At 40.7% G+C, this 22652-nt stretch overlaps 1 protein-coding gene across 7 annotated transcripts in view; it reads right to left on the bottom strand.

Moving 5' to 3' along the window:
* Positions 1-22652, bottom strand: part of LOC123970341 (endonuclease V-like) — a 76136-nt gene that overhangs the window by 19882 nt on the left and 33602 nt on the right. For 5 of the 7 annotated variants that reach the window (XR_006824938.1, XR_006824939.1, XR_006824940.1 and 2 more), the window contains exon 8: positions 17736-17805. Coding sequence is in view for 3 of the 7 variants with exons in the window: in XM_046048344.1 (XP_045904300.1) it covers positions 17749-17805 (57 nt within the window). In the remaining 4 variants the exon portion in view is untranslated. Of the gene's footprint in view, positions 1-14677; positions 14700-16507; positions 17116-17735; positions 17806-22652 lie in introns of those variants that run through there. The other 2 variants (XM_046048346.1, XM_046048345.1) reach the window with 2 other exon arrangements.

Genomic DNA, 22652 nt, shown 5'->3' with positions numbered 1-22652 from the left:
GAGAAATGCACCAAAGGGAGTGAGAAAAACTGTAATAACAGTTTGCACCTCAAACGGCTATAGTCTGTTGCAACAGCTCAGGCCTCCCCCTCCCAGCTGAGAGATGTGTGCGAGTCCAAAAATAAACAAATTAAAATGTCAAGAAAGGAAATATACTTATCTTCCTTCTGCTGTGCCCAGTTCCTTTGCCCGCTCGCCTGGCTCCAGTTCTGGTTCCCTTTCCAGACTCTAAGCTAATAGGAACGCTAACTTAGGTAACTGGGCTAACTGTGTTATTATTTTATTATTATTATTTATAGTGTTTTCCCCATGTGTTTCCCCCATGTTTTCAATGGTAGTATTACTATTATTAGTATTATTAATATTATTAGAAGCATTAGTAATTGACAGCAGAGGATGTAGTAGAATCCATACATTTCAAAGAAAGTATTTCATTTAAGATATAGTACAACATTTATTACTACACACCAAACTCAGCAGCAGAGACTGAAAAACAGTTTCTGGCAGTGTTAACATCAACAGCTTGCCTGCTGAAGCCCACTGGATCCTTCCCCAAAAGGAATAATTTGAAAAAATTAAGTATAGCCCTCTCTTCAACCAGTGGAAGTGAAAATGAAGAGTCTGCTATTGTGGTGGTTGCAGACACTGGGGGGAGGGAAGGTGTACTATGACACATTGTTATGTCATAATTTGCGGGTTCACATTTGACTGTCCTGTTAAAAACAACAAGAGCACCCCAACTAATCAGGAATTCTTAGCAGAGAGAATCAGTGAACAGTGAGAAGTTGGGTCTCTGTTGCCTCTTGTCTGTCTGTCTGTCTCTCCTTGGTTTCTGCTCTCAAGTAGCTGCATAACAATAGCCGACAATAGCTTTGCAGAGATGCCCTCTAATACTGAATTCTGACTGGGTCAGTGCGATACGATTCACTGCCATGTCTAACAGTTGTGCACTGCTGAGAGAAGGTGATGGAGGGAGGAAGAGTTAGAGAAACTGCCAGGGTGGGAGAGATGAGAAAGAGGGAGCTAAAAGCATGTAAAGACAAAAAAAGCAAGGTGTGATGACAAAGTGGACAAAGGTGGAGTAAGAGAGCAAAATGAAGAAACAGTAAAGAGATGTACAGAAGGAGAAAAGGCGGAGGGGGGAGAGGTAAGACAGAAATGAGACATCTGAAAAGAGAAAGACAGGATATTTGAAGCTGACATTAAAACTCAAGCTTTATAAGGCTGCTGAGCCTTGACACTGAAGGCAAGGTTGAAGAGGAGAAGAGATGAAGTGTCCCCCTGTTACAGCCCTTCAGTGAAGAGAATTGACATAACAAATAATCCTATCTGGGCACCTAACAATCCACTGCACCACTGCCTTTTGAACAGCCAATATTTACAACCGCATACAGTATGTACTATGTGTTCTATAACTATGCAGCATTATGCCAGGGTGTCATTCATAAATCTGTTAATATAGCAGATGTTTGCATGCACATTTGTGTGACATTTGAGTTTGAAGTCAAATAGTCATCATTTATTGACTGCTCATCTCGCCAACAAATCACACTCTTGCCTCGCCTGTCATAAAAACACCATATTACTCTGATGCAAATGAGCTGTAGTGGGTGTGATGCATGGGACTGGATGTAGTATCTTCGGAAAAACCACAAGCACTCATGTTGATCTACTCCGTACCAACACGCACATTACGGCTTATGAATGGCCTGGGAGACTAGGCATTACAGTGGGCTGTGGTGAAAGAGCCCAGAGGCCACGGGTCCTTTATAGTGACTAATGATGTGTGTGAGTGAGGAGAGGTGTTTGTGTGTGCGTAGGAGCTGCTGGTTTTCCAACTGCACCAAGTGAGCATGAAGGCATATTGCAAAAAAAAAAAACCATACTCATGGGCACAAACACATTCACGCAGAGAGTTTCTCTAGGGAATATGTGAGCGAATAAGCACACGTGTGAGAGGGATAACCACACTGGAGCTACTGATCAGAGGTAAGATGAGAGGCTGATGCTGCAGATCAGCATGTGATTATTTGAGGGCTTGAGCCTGTGAGCTGCATTCATTATTTAACCAGCCAGAAAGACAGACTGCTAGCAGGGCTGTAACCAAGTATAAAAAGTTCATTAATCCAAGTCCCCCCGCCCCCCTAATGTACCAGCCCCTTCACAAATCTTGTTCAATTGTATTTTCTTAATAATACAGCTAAATACTACTACATACATAAAATACTGGGATAACCCAATAAAATAACTGCTATGTTGATATGAAGACCTAGATATCTAGAGTGACAAAAAGACAGATAGTTAGGTATTCTTCTAGCTTCCATTTAGATGCCTACCTGTCTTTGTTTGCCTAGCTTTCTGAATGAAAAGAGACATGGGCAGACTGAATGAATAGCAATACCTACAGCTACAGTAGCTAGCTCCAAGGTTTTGAAAACGAGTAGTAGGCTAGTCACTATAACCCCAACACAACACTGAACTTGACACTGACCTACTCGCATACATCATGCTTCGTCACAGGTCTAACAGTGATCCACTTCATTGCGTTGCATTGTTCCAAACAGGTTCTAAAAAATGTCAAAATGTATCTTTAAGATAAATTTTTCCAAATGAAGATTAAGTGTTTGACAGCTAACCTAACCTTGTAAAAGCCCTGCTGTCACATGAGTATTAGTATCAACAGTAGCTTTATTTTTACCTTACTGCAGCAAATTGATAGTGAAAAAAAGACAACATTTGGGCTCCTGCAGTCACACTTATAAATATTTAAAAATAAAAAAGGTACATGGACTGCACTTAGATAGCACCTTTTTTGTCTTCCAACCACTTAAAGCGCTTTACACTACAAGTCAACATTCACACACACATCCTTACAGTACACTGATGGCAGAGGTTACCATGCAATGTACCAACTACTCATCAGAAACAAACTCATCCCATTCACACCCTCAATTTGGGGTTCAGTATCTTGCCCTAAGACACTTTGACATGCTGACTACCAACCTTCTGATTAGTGGATGAGCCTGAGCCATAGCTGCCCCAAATAAGGCATTATTACAGGGGATAGTAATAAATGTGGTGAAAACTGTCAATATATATATGTCCATTTGTGTTTTACAGAACTATTGTAAATCCTAGTTGATGTTAGGTAAAATTATATACATTATACAAGTAGGGACCACAGAGTAGACTAGTGATTTTAGCACTCAACTAATTGAGTAGTTGTTGTAACCTCTACTACACAGAAAGACACAACTACGAAACTAGGCAAACAGACATACACATCTTTATTCAGTAAGTTATGCTCGGCTCAGTTCACGGTGATGAGGTGCGCTGAAGTGCTCCGGGCAGATGTCTATCTACTATTCTATGTAGGATTATTAATATTCATCAGCATCAGCGAGCTCTGATCAACTGCACAAATAAACTCACACAAACTTGTGCACAAAGTTAAACAAACAATGAGCCTGTGAGTTTAAAAGAAAAGCTGATTACTTTTCATGGAGCAAAACAAAGCTTTGAAGAATCCTGTGGCATCGTAATAGAACATGGTGTCTGAATATTCTGAAAGGTGTACACTGAAATAAGAGAGCATTTTGATCTGAGGGAGGGAGAGAAAGATTTTCCCATAAAAACTCTAGACTTGCTAATAATCCTTTGGGACATTGCGCACCACAATACATTGATTTTAATTAAACTAACATTATACCAACAATTTTTCTATTGAACCTCACAAGTAGTGGGCCATTTTAGAGTTATCCTGTGGCACTTGAGCCTCCTCAATTGCCACAGGATAACTCCCTGGAGGTAACCAAAATCATGCTAAGGTGGGAATTATAATTATACCGTATTTAATCACAATCTGGCCAGCAGTTGTGGGAATATTCAAGATTAGATTACCAGGAAAAGTGGGCAACTGTCCCAGGGCCCCCCAGCCAGTTCATCTGGCCATGCGGACATCCTGCTCAGTTGAGGATTAAGACTTAACAAACTGCTGAACCAACAGACTGTTTGGTTCAGCAGGAAATTAAAAGGAAATTATTTTAAATTCTGATCATCGATACAATCTCTTCAATAGTTTAATGCAAAGTTTACGGTTACATAACAAAGGCTAAGGTGAGAATCTCAATGTCTAAAGCCAGTCAGTGGGAAAGACTTCTGAGCGCATTAATCCCACTCCTGATGAGGCCGAGCATCACTGCTGACTGAAGCACCTTACAAGCGGGAGAGCAGCGACCCGCTGGCAGCAACGATGCAGTCACTAAGCAGGATTTCACATAACAGCCACTCAATGAAAACAAAAGCCCTGGCCCTGTCTGCTGAGCCTCTCTTTCCTCATCTTGAAAATCTAATAACCTATTGTTCGCAGCATCTCCTCTGCTTCGTCCAAGGCTGACGCGTCCTTATTACAATAGATCGGCTACAATTGATTTGTCTTTAGAAGCCTGAGGGAAACAAAAAGGCCCCATTGATTTTCTGGTTTATAGTGAGGGCATGTGAGAAGTTTGAGCTTGTGGTGAAGTAGATGGCATGACACCGGCTTGTGTACGCATGAGAAGGTGCAGGGGTGAGGAAACACAGCTGTGTATGTGGGATGTTGGTTTGAGTGGGTGTGCTCTGAGCCAGGGCTTCTATTGGAGATAAACAGGGCCATTTGTCTGGTACCGCAGCAGCTCACCTGTCGTTATAACTCAAGTGCCAGGCGGTGTCGGCCCGGTCATCTATCAATCACACACACGTCAGGATGCCACAACTGAACAAGAAGCTGCTGACAACGGAGGAGATATGGTACAACGACCACAGGGACACGTTTTGTTAGTTTTGGAGTGAACAGAAAAACAAAACCCACACAGTGCTTCTGTTTGGATTTAACCTTGCAGAAAGTGCCTTGAATGTCATAACTGGATGAAAAATGCTAAACTTCATTCAAATACATTTTTTTTTCTTCCGATACAGTTAACATTTTGTGGCAAGCTAGATTAAGCTTCTTGCCAGAGTGACTTGACATTGAACACAACAGCAGCATGTCAGCAAGGAAGGTAGTGGGAAGTAACAACTAGTTTGTTGAATACTGAGCATAGGCATTGCTAGACCCTTTTCACTGGGACAAGTGCCCCTGTATCCATTTGCTGTGCCCCAGTATTAAAATTGTCAAGACCCCTTGGCATCGTTTTTGGACGTGTAGGGCTCCGCGGTTAACTTAGCAACAACTGACTAAATCTACAACGTCCGGTCAAGATAGTAATGATATACATGCAACGTCCGGTTACATTTTCAAAATAAAACTACTGGTTAATGTGAAAAGGCATGTTGTTAATGATATGAAATGTCGCAAAACACAAGTCAGTGTTGAAAACGAGTGTTTACAACGTTGAGAAGGCAAAGAGGGACTATCCTTCTGGGCACAAGAAGAGAAAATAAGTCAATGAGAGTGACTTTCGGGAACAGCAGTCAGGTAAACTTGTGTTCTCTCCTCTGAAAGTCCAATGTGAGCAGGTTCATGTGTAGCCTAGCTGCAGTGAGGCAGCCTCTGTCTTGCTAACCCAGCTGAGCAGCGCTACTAGGTCTGTTTTTGTCTTGGTTGCTTGCCAGACTGTGACTGAACAATATTAGAGTAAAATACAACTATTTATTATCTTTGATAAACGCAGACGGGCAACAATGTTTAATTACTGCAGTATGGAAATGATCACTACCTCGCACGTGAACATGCAACATATTCAGTCAAGTCATAGTATAAATTAAAGCTGGACAATAAAACAATAATTATCACAGTATAATTTTTATCAATAACAATATAACAAATGTTCAATAAATATTCAATAAATGTTTGATCTTATTCATTTGAATCATGAATGAATTAGCACTTACTTTTTCTATTAAGATATTTATTTTATTGAGGAAAAAGAGACTAAAAAAAAGATTTAACTTAATTTTACTCGTGCAGATTTGTGGAAGAAAGTTGTTTTTTTTTCTACCTCAGATTTGTGAAGGGATCCACTGTTTGGTAAGTGATTTTCATGTTCTGACCATAAAGAATAGTTAAAGCCACAATTAACTATCTGGTTTCTTCAGCTTTCAGTAAGGATAGAAATCCTGATTTGGCATTATCAATATCGAATGATATCATGATAACATTTTTGGCCATACCACCCATCCCTAGTATAAATAGTATTTTAGCTTTGAAAATGTTTAAGGTAACCTGGCCAGTTTGTATGGGCCTGATGCAGCTGATAACAAAAAGTATTTATATCTATTATTTATCGGGGCTATGCTTAAATTTGTCAGTAGAGTAGATGCTGGATCATAAGTCAGTACCAGCACAGACCCAGTCCAGACACCTTTAGCAGATCACACAGACCCAGGCGAAACACAAGCAGCCTCAGCCAGTACGAGCACAGCCAGAGATGTACAGATGTGCAGCAGCAGTCTTAACAGACTTTGGGAGGATTTCTCTAAAAGAGGTTTCCATTCAGTCTTGTAACAGAGACAGACAGTTTTAAAGGTAGTAGTAAGAGCAATGCAGTGTCAGGTGTGACTGTGCAGCAGTGGCAATTTGGTTACATGGCTCACAGGTAACATAGCATAAAATAGGTATGTGTGCTTATGCTCTGGTCAAATCCCTTTCTGACATGACCAATATTAGGAATATATAGGAAATATTACGGGAAGCTAATAAGGCACATACTAACGAATTTCATACACTTCAATCAAAAATAAATAAAACATTTACATGAGGGATGTGGGGGCCTGTGCCCCAGAAGAGCTTCATGTCTAGCAACGCCCCTGATAGTGAGTGAAAATTACTTATTAAACCAGCCATCTTCAGGAACAAAAATGTTCGACTTGTGGGAGGACAGAATTAAAAAATAATGGTCAAAATCAAAGCAGCAGAGGTCAGTCTGAGTCACACTACAAAAAAAACACTGGATCCTACATTTCCCATAATGCAATGCAACAAATCTTTTAATTAGAACTTCCCTGCCCTTATCTTTCTCCTGATGCTGTGGTTTATAACACAGGTTTTCTCAAGCCTTACGTAAAATAACCCTGATGGTAGTTGTAATTTGAAATAACTACCTAGTGGAACAAGCTACCACATTTCATCAGAGCAGGTGCGTCCCTCTCTAACTTCAAGAAGCTCTTGAAAACTCATCTCTTCTGAGAACACTTCCTCTTATAACACCTCTAACCCCTAACCTCTAACATACACTTCCTGTGCATCAATAGCTCTTTCTTGTATCTGTTGTTGCTCGCAGGTCTCTCACTTTACTGATGCTTGTATGTGTTCTTCACAAGTCACTTTAGATAAAAGCGTACAATGAGTAAATGTAAATGACTAAATGTAAACTTCCTTAAATGTTTTATGTTGTACTCAATTATCTAACAACTAAATATTTAAATCATAACCTTAACATGAAATGAGTGTCTCGTGTAAGAGCTACATATACTGTAAATACAACAATAAGAATCGTACCACCACTTCATACAATCAAATAAAATTTCTATTTACATGTTCAGGTTGTCTGTACATGTAAATGTTGAAAATTTCCAATATTTTTTCTAAATAAAAAGTGAATCTGTGTGTTTCCATCAACCACCTTTATGCAAATATATTCAATAAGAGGCGACAAGATGACATATTTAACCACTAACTGACACACTGTGCCTTTCCAAAACTAGACCCTCGCCACTTCCACTTCGACACGGAGTGAACTCTGGTTGGAGTCACCCTCACAGCCAAATCGAGCTCCCTAACCCGCGTAGGTTTTAAATACAGCGACAACTTTCGGACAAACTACCCTCTCCCCCCAGCATAAATAGGATCTGACGTTACCACTGTAGCCTAGGCCTACTCACTGCTATAATACGTGTATCAAATAAACAAAAGTTGTATTAAGATTCAGGATTGATGTTGAGGGAAAGTGTGTTTTTTTTTTTGCAATAATGCATGTCATTTATTCCGTGTTTGTGTTGAATATTTCTTTAAGAACGTGACTTTAGACACCACGAAAAATAAATAATATATTCTTTTATGAAAAGATTGATATTCATTGTAAAGAAAAGCCTAGGCTATATATTTAAACCTCTTTATCTTATATGAAAAATATTACATTCACAAATGCAACATTTCAATATAAATCAAATATTATATTGAAGCATGATTTAGTCTGAAGAATTTAAAACAGTTGTATAAAGACTTTACTATTTTTCGTTGATGCCTTTGTTGCTTGTTACATGATCCCCCTGTGTATCTAGTTTTATTTTATTTATTTATTTTTATTTTGGCTGAAGATTTTCGCATGAGATGAATACTATTCAATAACAACAACAGCTTAACTGTCTATCAGACAAGAGCCTTATTTAATTAAACACAATATAACATTTGGGCTGGCGACCTGTCCAGGGTGTACCCCGCCTTTCGCCCAAAGTCAGCTGGGATTGGCTCCAGCCCCCCCAAAACCTATAAAACCTGTACACAGGACAAGCGGTTGACGATGGATGGATGGATGAATGGATGGATAACATTTGGGCTACGTTGTTAACCTGTGAATGGTGATATGAAATGTTAGTGTAGGAATTAAAAAAGTCATGCGGAACTCACATGTGAAAGAAAGGTCCCCCATTGTGCAGCAAAGGGTGTTACACACCTTCAACAAGCCAGCATCGGTGCTCACTCTGCATCTGAGGGTTTAACAACCCACTACCACTCCGCCCTCACTGGTTTCGGATGCCACTCAATGTGTAGACAGGGGTAACATGCAAAAAGGGCCCCTGATTGGGCTGGATTCTTCTTTTCTTGTACCCTCTGGTAGAGTGGAGGCATGTAACAGTGAGTGACATGAATGCTTTATCTGCACTACAGCAGGCTGAAGCAGGCACTGTAATGTTAAGGTGTATGTGTAAAATCTGTTACAATCTCATCTAATCTTTTTTTCCTAAATGCTAACTTCTCCACTTTAGCCAGGTGTAAAAACTTTTTTCTCCAGAATATCTGGGGTTTCCATTCTCGGTAGAAGTTGGGGTTGGCTCTGAAGACATCCTTGTAGTGTGAAGCCAGGAGCAAAAGCTGAATATGGCTGAAGTCATAACTTAAACATAACGATATACACCCACCTCTTTCTTAGAAACATATAAAAGAGATCCTTCCACCCAATGAACTGTAACTCCAGGCCTAGCATGACTACCCTTCATCATCTGCCCGCAGAAAAAAAGTCATGGGGAAAGGTCAAAGCATGATGCGCGCAGAGAAACAGACAAGTGAATGTTCTATTGATTAACTCATTTATGTGTCTCTCTAAAGCTTTGACTCACCTCCAGACCTTTCCTCTGCTATAGTTGTGTCATCTGAATGCAGCAGTATGCTGCATGAATCTATGGCATGAGTCAACGGCTCAGACACAAATGCTTCAGGGTGGGATTTACAGTCACGCGGCGACTGGGAATGGCGGCATTTTTACAATGGTGTATTTGTGGGAAGAAGAGACACTGTTTAAAATCCACTGCTGTTGAGCAGCTAAAGGGATTTTCAAACTCACTCACTCCTGCTTTCTACCTTTTTCACCTGTGTCTCCGCATGACTCCGGTTTAATGAAATCCTCCTGAAGCTATAAAAGTATCACACACAGAATCATCCAGTTAACTGAAAATATGTTCAACAGTAGCCTAATGGTAGCCTATTTGTATTAACTTTGTTCAACTACAGTAAAATGGAGCTCTTACTCTTTAGCACAGGGTGCTTTTGTCACTGACAACCCTTCTCTAACTGTCTGTCAAAAACTAAATGAAACAATGTTTGCTTGTTTGCTTCATCTGCCCCCTCCCCAGACCCTTTATTCACCCCCCCATTTGCCCTTTCCCTCCGTCTTCCCATGTTTCAATCCTGGGGCTCAGCAATTGTTCTTGTTATCGCTGAAGAGTGCACAGGGTTTTTGTGTCAGTGCGTATGTGTTTGACGACGAGGCAGTGATGAAAAATGAGGCAGGTGGCGGCAATTTATCAACACTTGAGTGGCGCATGGCGGCGTTCTGGCAGAGGGAGGCGAGGCAGCGCAAAGCACGACGCTGAGGGTTTTTCTTTTCTCCTCCGCTGCGTCAGACAGACAGCAGGGAGGATATATAAAGAGAGGAAGAGAGAGGGGAGGGGAGAAGGAAGGGTCTTTCCTCTATCTGCAGGCTTCCACATCAAGCATCGGCTTTTCTCCCTCTGCAAATCCCTTCATACTCTCCCCATCACTCCCTTCATCCTCCTTCGTTCATCCCAGGGAGTCAGTCTTTAAAGTTTTGCTCTGCAAAATGTGCAACGTGCGCTCCCTTATTCCGCCTTTCTATGCAATTTGTATCTCTGTTGGTGTGGAAACAGATGACTGAATGCCGATAGAAATGGGGAATGAGAGGAAAGAGAAACTCTTTCACAGTCCAATGATGTCATGTCATCTCTCTCTCTGACTCCCACCCACCGTTTATCTTCGAAAACCATCTCTTGTGTAATCTCCCTCCCTATCATATGTGCTGTCAACCCCCTAAATAAGGATGCACGTGCGCACGCACATAAACCCCCTAGCCATCCTTACACTTTCTGACCTTTTCGCAGTTTATCTTCTTTCCTATCATCCTATCATCTCTTCCTGCACTTCAATGCATAAACACACAAATGCACACAGATACTGTACACGCACATACACACTGTTACTGTACTATGTGGGCCACGGTCGATGCCTGCAGTTGCCTCAGGCACACTGTGCAGCTCTCTCCACTGGGAGGAACACATGGAGGGAAAGGTGAAAGTCAAGTGATACAAAGCATGAAAAAAGAGGGAGAAAACATGGATAACATGCCTCCACAAATGCCAGACAATCAATTAACAAAAAAAAAAAATACAAACTCACCTATGGGGCGGTTCTCTTTATCTGCTGGACAGCTGAATTTATTAGGTAGCAAGGCGTTCCAGTGGATCAGGGAGAAACCCCCCTCAGTCACACAGTGGTACAGATAAACATTTAAGGGTTTTCCTATAATCCTCAGTGCCTGTGCTTTGTTTTACAAATAAGTCATAGACCCTGTTTTTTCTTACCTTTGACATGCTAAAACAATTTACAACAATGTATATAATGTAATTCCTATGTATGGTAATGCAACCCATGTACCCACAGCACATACACGTGATGTCCCGTGTTTTGTTTGGTTGCGCAAAATATTATAATAATATTAATAATAGTTCAAAATGACTAATGTCTCCATCTGTTAATATCTCAACAAAAAAGCAGAATGAGCCAGCGATTTCATCTTAGTGCCAGATAAAGGAGGAGTCACACAGAACAGATTAGAGGGGGCTGAATATATAAAGCACAAACAAATTTTGATGAAGCTGAGCCAGTGGAAGTGGAACAAACGAGGGAACAATAAGTGGGGATGGTAAAACAAGGACAAATAAGAAAGGGAAACAAGAGAACAATAGAGGAAATGCCTGGGGGATTCTTAAATGGAGAAAAATGACTTCATCATAACCCCAGCTTCAATTTCCATATCAAATTAAACAGGGAGCATTTTCTGTTCATGCACATACAAACAGAGAGGAGGAGAATGAGACGACAAATTGTGGAAGAAACAGCACAGCAAACAGAAATGATGCAGTGACATTTAAATTACTTTGCACTCAGCACTTAAACAGGATAGGATAAAACATATTTGATGCAAGTATTCATGGGTCTTTGAGGAAAGGTAAAGGGCTATTCTAACTCTGTGCTGGTCTGCTTGACCGTAGTTTTGTAGTCTGCTAATGCAGCATATAAAACGGGTTGATTGAATTAATGGACTCTCCATGCATTTATTTTTAAAACAAAAGTTGTGCTAAAAAAACTGCCAAAAGTATGCATTTACAACAAGATTCAATGAAAGATTTGCGCTCTTTAAAACATGAGTTTCAAAGCAGTATTAGTCAGTGTTTTTGGCCGCTTGGGAGCAGAGCACAACAACCTTAACATCACACACATTTGATGTAGTATGGCCTTGTTGTGGATAACATATTAGCCAAAAATGGGCTGTTTACACATCCAGCAGACACAGAGCAACATTAGCATTTATATAGAGTCAAGTTTCTGGCCACCTCAGCAGCTCAGCAAGGAAACACAGGAAGAGAGAATTTTGCAGTTAGCTAGGAAGAGGACCTCTTCAGGCAAATATAATTATATATGGGCCTCACATTAGCTTCAGATAACTTCCCCATCACTTATGTTGATGTTGCATGTTGCTTTTACTGGCCAGTATGAATGGGGAGAAAGATTACAGAAAGCCAAACCTGTAAAAAAACTTATGGGCACCTGACTTTTAAGACAGACTTGTGAACTTAACCTTTAATAGTCTACATTAACTTTGATTTTCTGAATTCATTGTGTATGCCTGTGAAACAAAGAATGAGTGGAGAACAGACAGACAAAAAGCTAGAGAAAGATTGAGAAAAAAAAAATAATTAAAGCTTTGTGCCCCTGAGTCACCTGAACATGTTTTATTTACTGTCCCTTAGAAGCAGAGTTGGCTTCAGAACTGTTTGCTCCACAGTCTGGGTCAGTCTGGGCCCTGCACCTGATTACAAAGAGCCAGAGGCGACAGTCCTTCAGGACACACTTCAGCCTCTCAAACACACAAACACACACACACACACGTTTCACAGGATGACATTTTCGGAGACTGGGAACACTTAAATGTATTATTTAACTATAACAGACTAACTCTAACCTTAACATTACTTTATTTACATTTTGAAATGAGAACTAACACGTTCTCTCTTTTAAAAGCTGAATTCATAAGAAATAAAATGCTGAATTTAATATCATCAGTGTTGCTTCCGTAAGGTGACCAGATTTCTAAAATGAAAACCAGGGACATTTTTGGTTTGGTGCTCGGTATGTTAAAAAATTAAAATTAAAAATATAATGTTATTATATATGAAATAAAAAAGGGCTACGTAATAATACATTTTGGTCTTGTTATATTCTGTCAAATATAACTCTTCTGAATAAAAGTAAGTCATTTTGAGGAAGAATCTACATTTCAGTCAATAAGTAGAAGCTACATTCACTTTCTGGCAAAAAATCTGATTTCAGGTCTCTTAGCACCTTATACGGTGTATAATTAACACACAGTTAAAAACGGGGACATTTCCGGGGACAGCTCCACACGGGGACAGGCCACCAAAACCAGGGATTGTCCCCAGAAAACGGGGATGTCTGGTTGCCCTATTCCATAGTCTCATGTGGCCTAATGTAACCAGTAGCTTCTGTTAGCTAATGTTAGCTAACTTTAGATAGATGTTGTAAACAACGGTGCTGAGTTCTCTGACTTCATGACTCTTCTATACTTGTGTTGCTGTTAAACTATACAACATGTACCCTCATCCCATAACGTGTTGCCATAGTTACATAGGATCACATCAACAAAACCCAGTTCACAAATCAAACCAATTGACATAATGCTGAGTGAAGCTGCGGTAACATCTACAGTGCCCAGTACGACTCGGAGGAGGGTGAAAAAAGTCCATAATATGGTGCATTTAAAATTACTGAATTTATCTGCACAAAAAAGCAATTGAAAAATGGCTTTGTCAACAGAGATAACACATAAAAACACAAATACAAAATATATGCATGCTTCTTTGTCCAAAATCAAAGCTTAACTGATGAAAACTGCATGTGTTAAATAAAATAAGTCTCTCCTGACACTGCCAGGTCCTGCAGAAATTACTAACCGTCACTAACAACTAATTACTGACCTATGTAAAAAACACACGCATCCATCAACTTTAACAGGTTGATCTGAATTACCCTGAAGTGAAGTGAGATGAGGTGAAGCTGTTTAAAAAATTCCAGGCACACAGTCCGTGATATAGGGTGGAACTGGTGTTTCGGGGAGGAAAGAACGGGGCGGAGGAGGGCGATGTAGCATTCACTGCCTCCACACAATCCAGAGCTGAATAGTACCTACAGCAACAAGCTGTGTCCTTGTACCACTCTAACTTTTTAATGAGAGCGTCTGCTCCCAACAGAGCTTGTCGGTCCAACCTTGGGTCGACTGGCTCCACAACATTTTCCGTGACATTTTATAAATGCTTTTGAAAGGGCAGCAAAGTTTGTATAACAGCGTGAAGTTGATTGAAACAATATCCATAGCTAAAACTGAAGAGTCTCCGGATGATTTATTGATAGTTTGGAACTAAGTTACAATGGTATTACAATCTGAGACTAACCTCAATATAATTCACAAACAAGAAAAAGCAAAAATTTAAGTTATTGTTTTCTAAGGGAATTCTGGTAGTCCAGTAGTCACGACACATACCAGATCCCACAGTTCAGAATGTCAAAAAGCTTCATCCCACTGTTTGTTCACTCTCTCAAATATTTCTGTTAGAGGAGGAACTGATGATTGTTGGTTTCCACAGTCAGAATAACTCCCTTACAAGTGACTAACATTACAATATAGTATAACATGAAACAGCACAAACACAAGCTGCTATGGGAGGTCAAAGGAGAAGGGCAAGGAGTAAATGTAAATGCTGCGTATTTTTATAGTACCTTTATAGTCTTTTCGACCGCCAGGGGCAATTCGGGGTTCAGTATCTTGCCCAAGGACACTTCGACATGCAGCTCGGGGGTGCCGGGGATTGAACCGCCGACCTTCCGATTAACGGGAAATCCGCTCCAACTCCTGAGCCACAGCCCACGTGCAATACAAAAGAAATGCCTCTAAATACAATGGATTTTTATCTTTTTATTAAACTGTAGTTTACTTTGTGCTTTGTTTAAATGGAGAATCATATAATCTGCAAACCAGCAGAAAGGGGGATAGGAGTGATGAGGCAAAAGGCCTGTAGTTATCAGTAAAATTACATTGCCGTTCAGCAATAAAAAGAAGAAGTTAAATCCAGAAGAAACCAGCATATCACTTCATCACTCTAAACACTGATAAGTTTTTATCCTCTTGCCTTGACTCCTTTCTTTTTCTCTCGTACTCAGGCATTGATTTTTTCACACTCTCGCTCTTTCCCTCCCTCCCTTTGCACCCCTGTTGTTTCCCTCCTCTGTTCAGATCTCTTCATCTCCTCTCCTGCTGCTCTGTCTTTCATGTCTCTCTCCTCTCTCTTTGACAGAGACAGAAACTCTATTTCTCTTCCTCTGCCACCCAGGGACACAGACCTCAGTCCGCTGTCGAGCCGCTCACTCCCCTAGACTATCTGCAGGTGAATAAGTTTGGTTTCTGTAGAGCTCTGGGCGACAGTACAGTAACGGCTGATTTTTTAACCTTCTTGCTCCGTCTTGACAAGAAAATCTGTTTTAAATAATAAAAAGCTAGTAACCTGTGCTCATAATGTGTATGGCGAGTTCGTAGATTTGAAAGCCTTTACTGCTGCTGTTTGTTCACTACATGTACAAATGAACTTCTTGCTTTTGGGTGGGTGGGTGGGTTCACATCATATCTCACAGACCACAGTTATGAGAGACTGAGTTGGAAAACTGCTCACGTCATCCTCCCAACTCTAAGATATCACTGGGAGATCTCTCGTGTGGTGAAAATAATTACAGTTTCAAGTGTCAACAAACGGGTGACCAGACTGGATGGCCTCTACATCTAAAGGAAATAATATAACCTACTCAGCTAAAACAAACATGTTAAAAATGGCTCATTGAGGGTTAATTTTAAACTTATCTGGTGTGACTACAAGGTTAGCAACATGATAGACATTTAAGCTGATGATACACAGGGCAACTTTTTGACCAATGTTGCTGGGCAATCTTGCCGGTGGCGTCCGACTATATTTTTAACGGATAGCGGCGGGGCGGGTGGCGGAGTGGTGGAGGAAGGGGATTACGGTAGTAATCTTTACTCATTACCACTGACGGCAACATGGCCCAGCACCATTGCTCTAAAAGTTGCTCTGTGTATCATCAGCTTAAGAATAATACGTGAACTCTACCAAGTTGGAGGTTTTCCTGTTCTTCCTGTGCTTCTGACATGATTTATACTAGCATGTATTTATACTAGCTTTTAAAGCATCTTTAATAGCATTTAGCTACACGAGCCACACTCGTGACCACAGTTCTGCTTGAAATGCAGTCAAATTCTGTAGGATCACTTAGTGTAGTTACTGTATGTTCGAACTTAAATTTGGTTGCAATTGCACATGTTCAAGAGCACTTCAGCAATACGGTAGTACAACAGTATAGTATAGGGACAGTATGGTATAACGGCATATAACAAGCCAAGGTCGATCCAGCCTGTGAGACAACCGAGTAGGCCCTCCACGTGCTTAGATAACAAGGTAATGATGCACAGTCACATACAATGTGTTGTCCAGCTATAACATAAATTAAGTGATCACATGCCTGAATTGTATACTGTATCCCACCGACTCTGGCTGCCAAGGTACAGTGTGTCTGATTAAATGTGCCTGCAGCCTGTTGCGTGAGTAACAGAGTAAAGCTGGGTTAAGGCCGAGAGGAACCTGCTACAGGCCTGCCTAGTCAGCACAAAGCCTCTCTCCCTGTCTCAGTCTCTTTAAAGAGAGTCTGATCAAAGAGCGGAGTGCGCTCAGAGGATTCACCATGTCAGGGAGCTTCTGAGCGGATGAACACGGACATCCCATTATGTTTCCCAGCGGGGTAAGCTGAGGGATGCGAGAGTGCACACATCCGCGTGTGCCTGCGTGTGAGCAACAGTGAACAAACCTGCGAGTGTGAGCTCACACAAGCAGCTGCACTTCGGCCCTTGTTCGATGTTCAATTCTATGCACGTTTGAAAATACTTGGGTTTTGGAGTGTGGGCGGATGATGATTGAGTTTTCGCAGCGTCTGAGTATGTTAACGGTCTGCGGCTTTGATCGGTAATGAGGAAGATAGGGTCGAACTGAGCGGCGCTGCCTGTTATTTCAGATGAGAATCACAGGATCAAAGGCTTTTTCTCTCGTCATCATTCCTCCTCTCTTTCTGCCTGGGTGTCTCTGTTTAACCTCAGGCGTCCTTGGCTCATCTCTGCCCTGTCCACACCCCACAGAAAATGCAGAGAACCTGTCAAAGGCTCTTAAACTCCCCGCCTTGCTGCAGCAGGATGGAGGTGTGTACAGCCACTGAAACAGGAAGACTGGGGGTCAAGTTCCCATCTTTATGCAAAGAATTTAATCCCAACAAGCTGCAGGACTGCTGCTCTGTTGCTGACCTCTAACCTCCCTGCTAATAGGGGATACAGCTAAAAGCCCTTACAGAGATCAGGACCTGTGCTATGTGGACTACACAGACTTTGTATTGTATGAGTTTGATTTCACAGGTTTGATGTAATATAGTCTCTTGTTTTATCCTTCCTCTGTAGCTACGGTGTGCTCCAGCTAATTAGGCAGAAAGATAATGTAGAGAAACATTTTTTGGGGCAAATTCTAAAACAATCTCCATTTTCCAGAAGATAACAAAGTGTTTATCCTGCTTTAAAATAAATTAGTTTAATTTAAACAGAAAATTAGATGAGAATGATTAGGCCTTCACCCAACAAACTTGACTTTACTTTAGGATTTGGGGAAATGCCTTAGTGAGTCACTTACTGTGGCTCTTAAGCCTATTTTAAGACGGTGTAAATGACTCCTCTCTCACAGTGTGTGACGGTACCACACATACAAGTTATTTGCGTGTGTGTGTGTGTGAGTGTGTACATCGGAGTGTGAGAACCCACATGCGTGATATGTATTTTGTCACTTACCTCAGTCTTTGACTCATGCATCTGTAGCTGGGAAGTGTGTGCGAAGGTATTCTCTGGAGCGACAGTCGGCCTGTGGAAGAGGAGAGGGTGGGTGAGAAAGAAGAAAGAAAAAGCAAGAGAGAGATTCCACATTTAACAAGTTGTCACAAACTGCCTTTAGTTGCTGAGCTGCAATCAGAGGTGAGCAGGAACGCCCTTACACACTTCTGAAGTTTGAAATGAAAATTAAGTGCCTTGATGCTGGCTTTACACTGAGCTCTTGCCAAATCTGACAAACAGCATAAATCACTGTGTCGGTTGTTTGTACTAATGTTTCTGAGGCAGCACTGCCTTCTAAACATCATTAGGATAATAAAGCGCCACTACTCGGGTCCCCACTCTCTCCTTTGTGGTTCCATAAATGACACAAATGCACCATTGCTGTGGGTTACCGTCTCCATGTGATGATTCATAACAAACCAAAACTCATTCTATAAAGATATTACGTTTGTTAACATCTAGGCTCTTCCATACCGAGTAGCTGCTGTCACTATTGCTGCTAGCATAAAACACCTCACTACCATGGAGCTAAATCGGGGCCAAATGTTTTGTTAATTTGCAAAAAAAAAAAACTGTAATAGAAAAACTACAACTTGTAAGCATCTATTCAAAAGGGCTCATATCTTTCGCATCTCACTTGTGCGCTGGACACCATGACGAGTGAATACTGCGGTGCGCTTATTGTAATTTGTGGTCGTGGAAGTCTATTCTCAAAGTGCTGCTGCTAAACTGCACAATCTGGCACAGTTTATTGCTCTTACAGTGTAATTATAAAAAATACGTGTTGTCCTAAACAGCTTTTTAAACAGAACTTTATCAATGGCAGGAAGAGCACTACAGACACCAAATTTAAAAACTCCTGTACACTGCCAATACAGAGAGATTAACATGGCGGTGATAGGATAGGCTTAATCAGCATTGTTTGAAGTCGTTTGGCGTAAATGTAATGGATGTTCATTTATAAGTAAAAGTCCCACACTCCAGTGATATTCAACTTTATTCAACTCCACACAACTTCTGGTCTGTTTTCTCATCATCATATAGTCTGTCAATTAGTACTTTTACATGCACATTAGTCCCTGTTATGACTCATCCTGATTTTATTCGTATTTGGGATATTATATGGAACGTAAGCAACCTAGTTATTACTATTGCTGTATAATTCTAACATTCTCCATTACATTTTGTATATTGTCCGTAAATTGTAAAAATTTTTGTATCCTATCCATGGAGTAAGCCAGTGTGTGTGTTTCATTTCAGAGATTTTATCATTATATTCTTTATGTAACTGATCAACGCTGCATGACCCAAGTTGAAACCTTTGCATGTTCATACATAGTATCCTGGTTATGAGTCTTATCCCAGCTTTTTTTCATATTTGGTCACCTGGTTATTCATATATCTGGATATATAATGTGTAAGCAGTAGCATGAGTAAATGAACCATGTGGGTCTAAAGAAGCAGGAGCCAGCAGTTTCAAGAAAGCAAGTGTCTACCCCCATGGAGTCTCTCAGCATCAGATGTGTTGTACAGTGTGGGTTTATTTATAAAAGGCTACATTTATATAGCGCTTTTATCCAAAGTGCTTTGCAAGGTTTTTGCAGCTCATTTATCCATTCCCACACACACCGATGGCAGTGAGCTACCACGCAGGGTGCTGGCCAACCATCGGGAGCAATTTGGGGTTCAGTGTCTCGTCCAAGGACACATCAACATGTGAAGAGGAGGAGGCGAGGATTGAACCACCAACCCTGTGATCAGTGCCTCCTGAGCCACGGCCGCGAAATATTTATGAATGAAATACAGGCATTGGTTAATTCAATTCAACTCATAACAGAAGTTATATCACTGCACTTTTCTTATAGAGCAGGTTTAGAGCATACTCTTTGTAATATTATTTAGCACTTGGCGATAGTGGCAAGGGAACTTTTAAATCCCTTTCAACAGGCAGAAACCTCAAACAGAACCTAGACTCAGGGTGGGCGGCCATCTGCGTCGACCGAGAGAGAGACGAAGAGCAGAAGGAAAGGGAACACACAGTAGAATAATACAAGTTCTACATAGAGATGTATAGTGTACTATATCATCAATGGGCATGCTCCTGAATATTATGTCCATTTTTCAACATCTTGGGACCATGTTAGAAATTTGTATTCTCACTTTAACATGTTATTCCTTGGATCGGTCGGTGTGTTTTGTAGATGGATAAATGAATAAAACAAGTCAAATATCTGCAAACTGGTGGAAAGATACTAAGACTAATACTACTATTATTTGTCATAATGGCTAAAGCTAGAAAAAAGTTTGATTATTTGTGGTCAGTTTGTGCTGTCTTCTTCAAGTTCATGTTCAAGTTTATTTATATAGCACATTTAAAAACAACACTAGTTGACCAAAGTGCTTTCCACAATAGACAACAAATATACATTTCTTATATATAGAATATACATTCTTCACCAGCTTTTGATCAATGCTTTGATCCAGTGAAGCTGTTTGAGTTCCTGTCTCCTCTGATCAAACTGCTCTACACAGTCATGTGATGCTAGTTATGCCATTAAGATGCGAATTAATGGTAAGGACCTGTGTGTGTGTGTGTGTGTGTGTGTGTGTGTGTGTGTGTGTGTGTGTGTACAATATCATCAATGAGCATGTAATTGTGTTCACAGAAAATTGTTATATTATTATTATGTCATTGTTATACACTGGTCATAATGTTGTACACAATATACCTTGTACTCAACATGGCCATACCACCAAGGAAAATTTGTGTTCATGTTTAATGCCTTGAGTAAATGCTCTAGCCAAAAGCATTTTCACTGCCTGGAAATGTTGAATCATACATATTATGGTTGTTCAGACTTAGACATATAAAGTGCCTGTGGTGATCTGAATGAGTGTGGCAAACAAGCGAACCTGCTGTACTGTTTTCTGCCCCTGTAGAGATCGCTTCTCCCCACCTATTGGCTGAGTGCAAGAGGCGGTGAGAGGCAGATCCAGGCACAAGCTACAGCTGGAGGAATGTCAGAAACCCAAAAACAGAATGAAACAGAACAGCAGGTGTGAGACTGCTTATTTACATATCGCCATAAAGAAGAATTCTGCTTAGGGCCCCATAGCTGCTTCAGCTGGGCTTGCATGTAGGCGTGCACACGCACACACACCAAAAACAAGTAAACAGTAACACTGGGCCATCCACCTCATCTGTCACTCCCTGCTTTAGGGACACCCACTTTGTCACTATAGTATTCATGATCTTCGGATCAGCTTATAGTCATGCTAGCAACAACTCCAGTGTGTCAGCTGGTTGGTCTTAACAAATATTTGATGGATTTCCAGGACATTTTGTATAGACATTAATGTTCCCCTCTGGACGAGATGTAATAACCTCAGTGATTTCTGACTTTTCATCACCATTATCAGGTACAAATTTAATTTGTCCAATATTAAAAAAACACAAAATGAAAACCAAATTCCTGCAAACCTCAGCTGTAAGCTCAAGCTAATTTTCCGAGGACAGCAAAACAGCAAAAGCGGGTTATGTGAGAAACGTCAACATTAGGGTATGCTAATCCGAGGCACAGTAGGGCGGGTCACGCCTTCGGCATAATAGGATTTGCAAATTTGCGTTCAGGTCGAAGCGGTGCTATTAAGTTGTGGCTGCGAGTGCTCACACAGGTCTGAATGACATTTAACATGGAAGGCATTCATTGTACTGTTGAATGGACTTGAATAGAACATCTGCATCCCTTTTCATGGAAATGCTTACTGTGGGATAAAACCTCACTGAGCTTATCAAAAGGAACCCTGGAAGAGTTTCATAATTTGAAGAATTTCAAACATTTTAACTACAAAATGTCATGATTCTATAAATAGGCGCAACAGTTCGACATTTTGGGAAATATGTTTATGTAACTGGGTCATTTGTACAATATTGTTACCTTTTGTTAAGATAACTACACAATATCTGTCTAATACCTGACAACGACAGTTTAAAGATCAAAGGCACCAACTCCTTCATCTCCAATATAAATTCCTTTAGACTCCTTCACCTCTCCACTTTGTACAATTCTCTTGCTTTTTTCTTTAAGTCTTTTTTCAGATATCAACCTAATCTATCCTAATACATATGTTTAGACATGCTTTTGTTCCACACAAAATCACTATGTCTGCCTTCATCTGTGTTGATTGTAGCATATAGGTACTGATAAAACTTGTTTTAACAGCCTTATGCTGATAAACTGTGTGTTTAAGAGTGGACCGTTTTATTTGCATGAAGGTTGAGCTTTTTGTTGTATGCCGGTTTCACTCAGTCAGCTTTAGAGCTGGTAGGTGGATTTTAGCTATCGGTTGTTGTTTCCCGCTGTTTCAGGTCTTTGTGTTATGCTAATATGACAGGCTGCTGGTTCCAGCTTCATATTTAAAAAACTTAAAACCCAAATAGTTAAACTCTACTTTTCACCAAATCCTGGCAAGCTGACAAAAATATTTCCAATAAACCAGCTTCTTCTTAGCTCTTGCAAAATGTATTTACACAGCCTTGCTGTCTTGTAATTAGTCAGTGTGAACTTAAACAAACCTTATAAAAATGCAATACAGATAATTTCGCACCATAAATTACCGCTCTGTGTGTACCTGACAAAGGGGAAATGGAGGGGGAAAACAGTGGTACATTGAAAAGAATGTGACAGCTGTGTTGCTGCAGAGCAAAGAAACCCCTTGACTGAAGTCTGATCACTTCTCTACTTGTTTCCTCTGGCCACAGTCCCTGGCAAGGTGGAAATGCACAGGTGAACAGATGTGCACTGCTGGCTCTCTGCAGGGACTTTTGCTAAATTCAGCCCCACCTCCACCACACACACACACACACACACACACACA

This window comes from Micropterus dolomieu, linkage group LG04 (assembly GCF_021292245.1).
Source record: "Micropterus dolomieu isolate WLL.071019.BEF.003 ecotype Adirondacks linkage group LG04, ASM2129224v1, whole genome shotgun sequence".
In the NCBI taxonomy this organism is placed as follows: Eukaryota; Metazoa; Chordata; class Actinopteri; order Centrarchiformes; family Centrarchidae; genus Micropterus; species Micropterus dolomieu.
The sequence above is the reverse complement of the archived record's forward strand: the minus strand, read 5'-3'. Positions and strand labels throughout refer to the sequence as shown.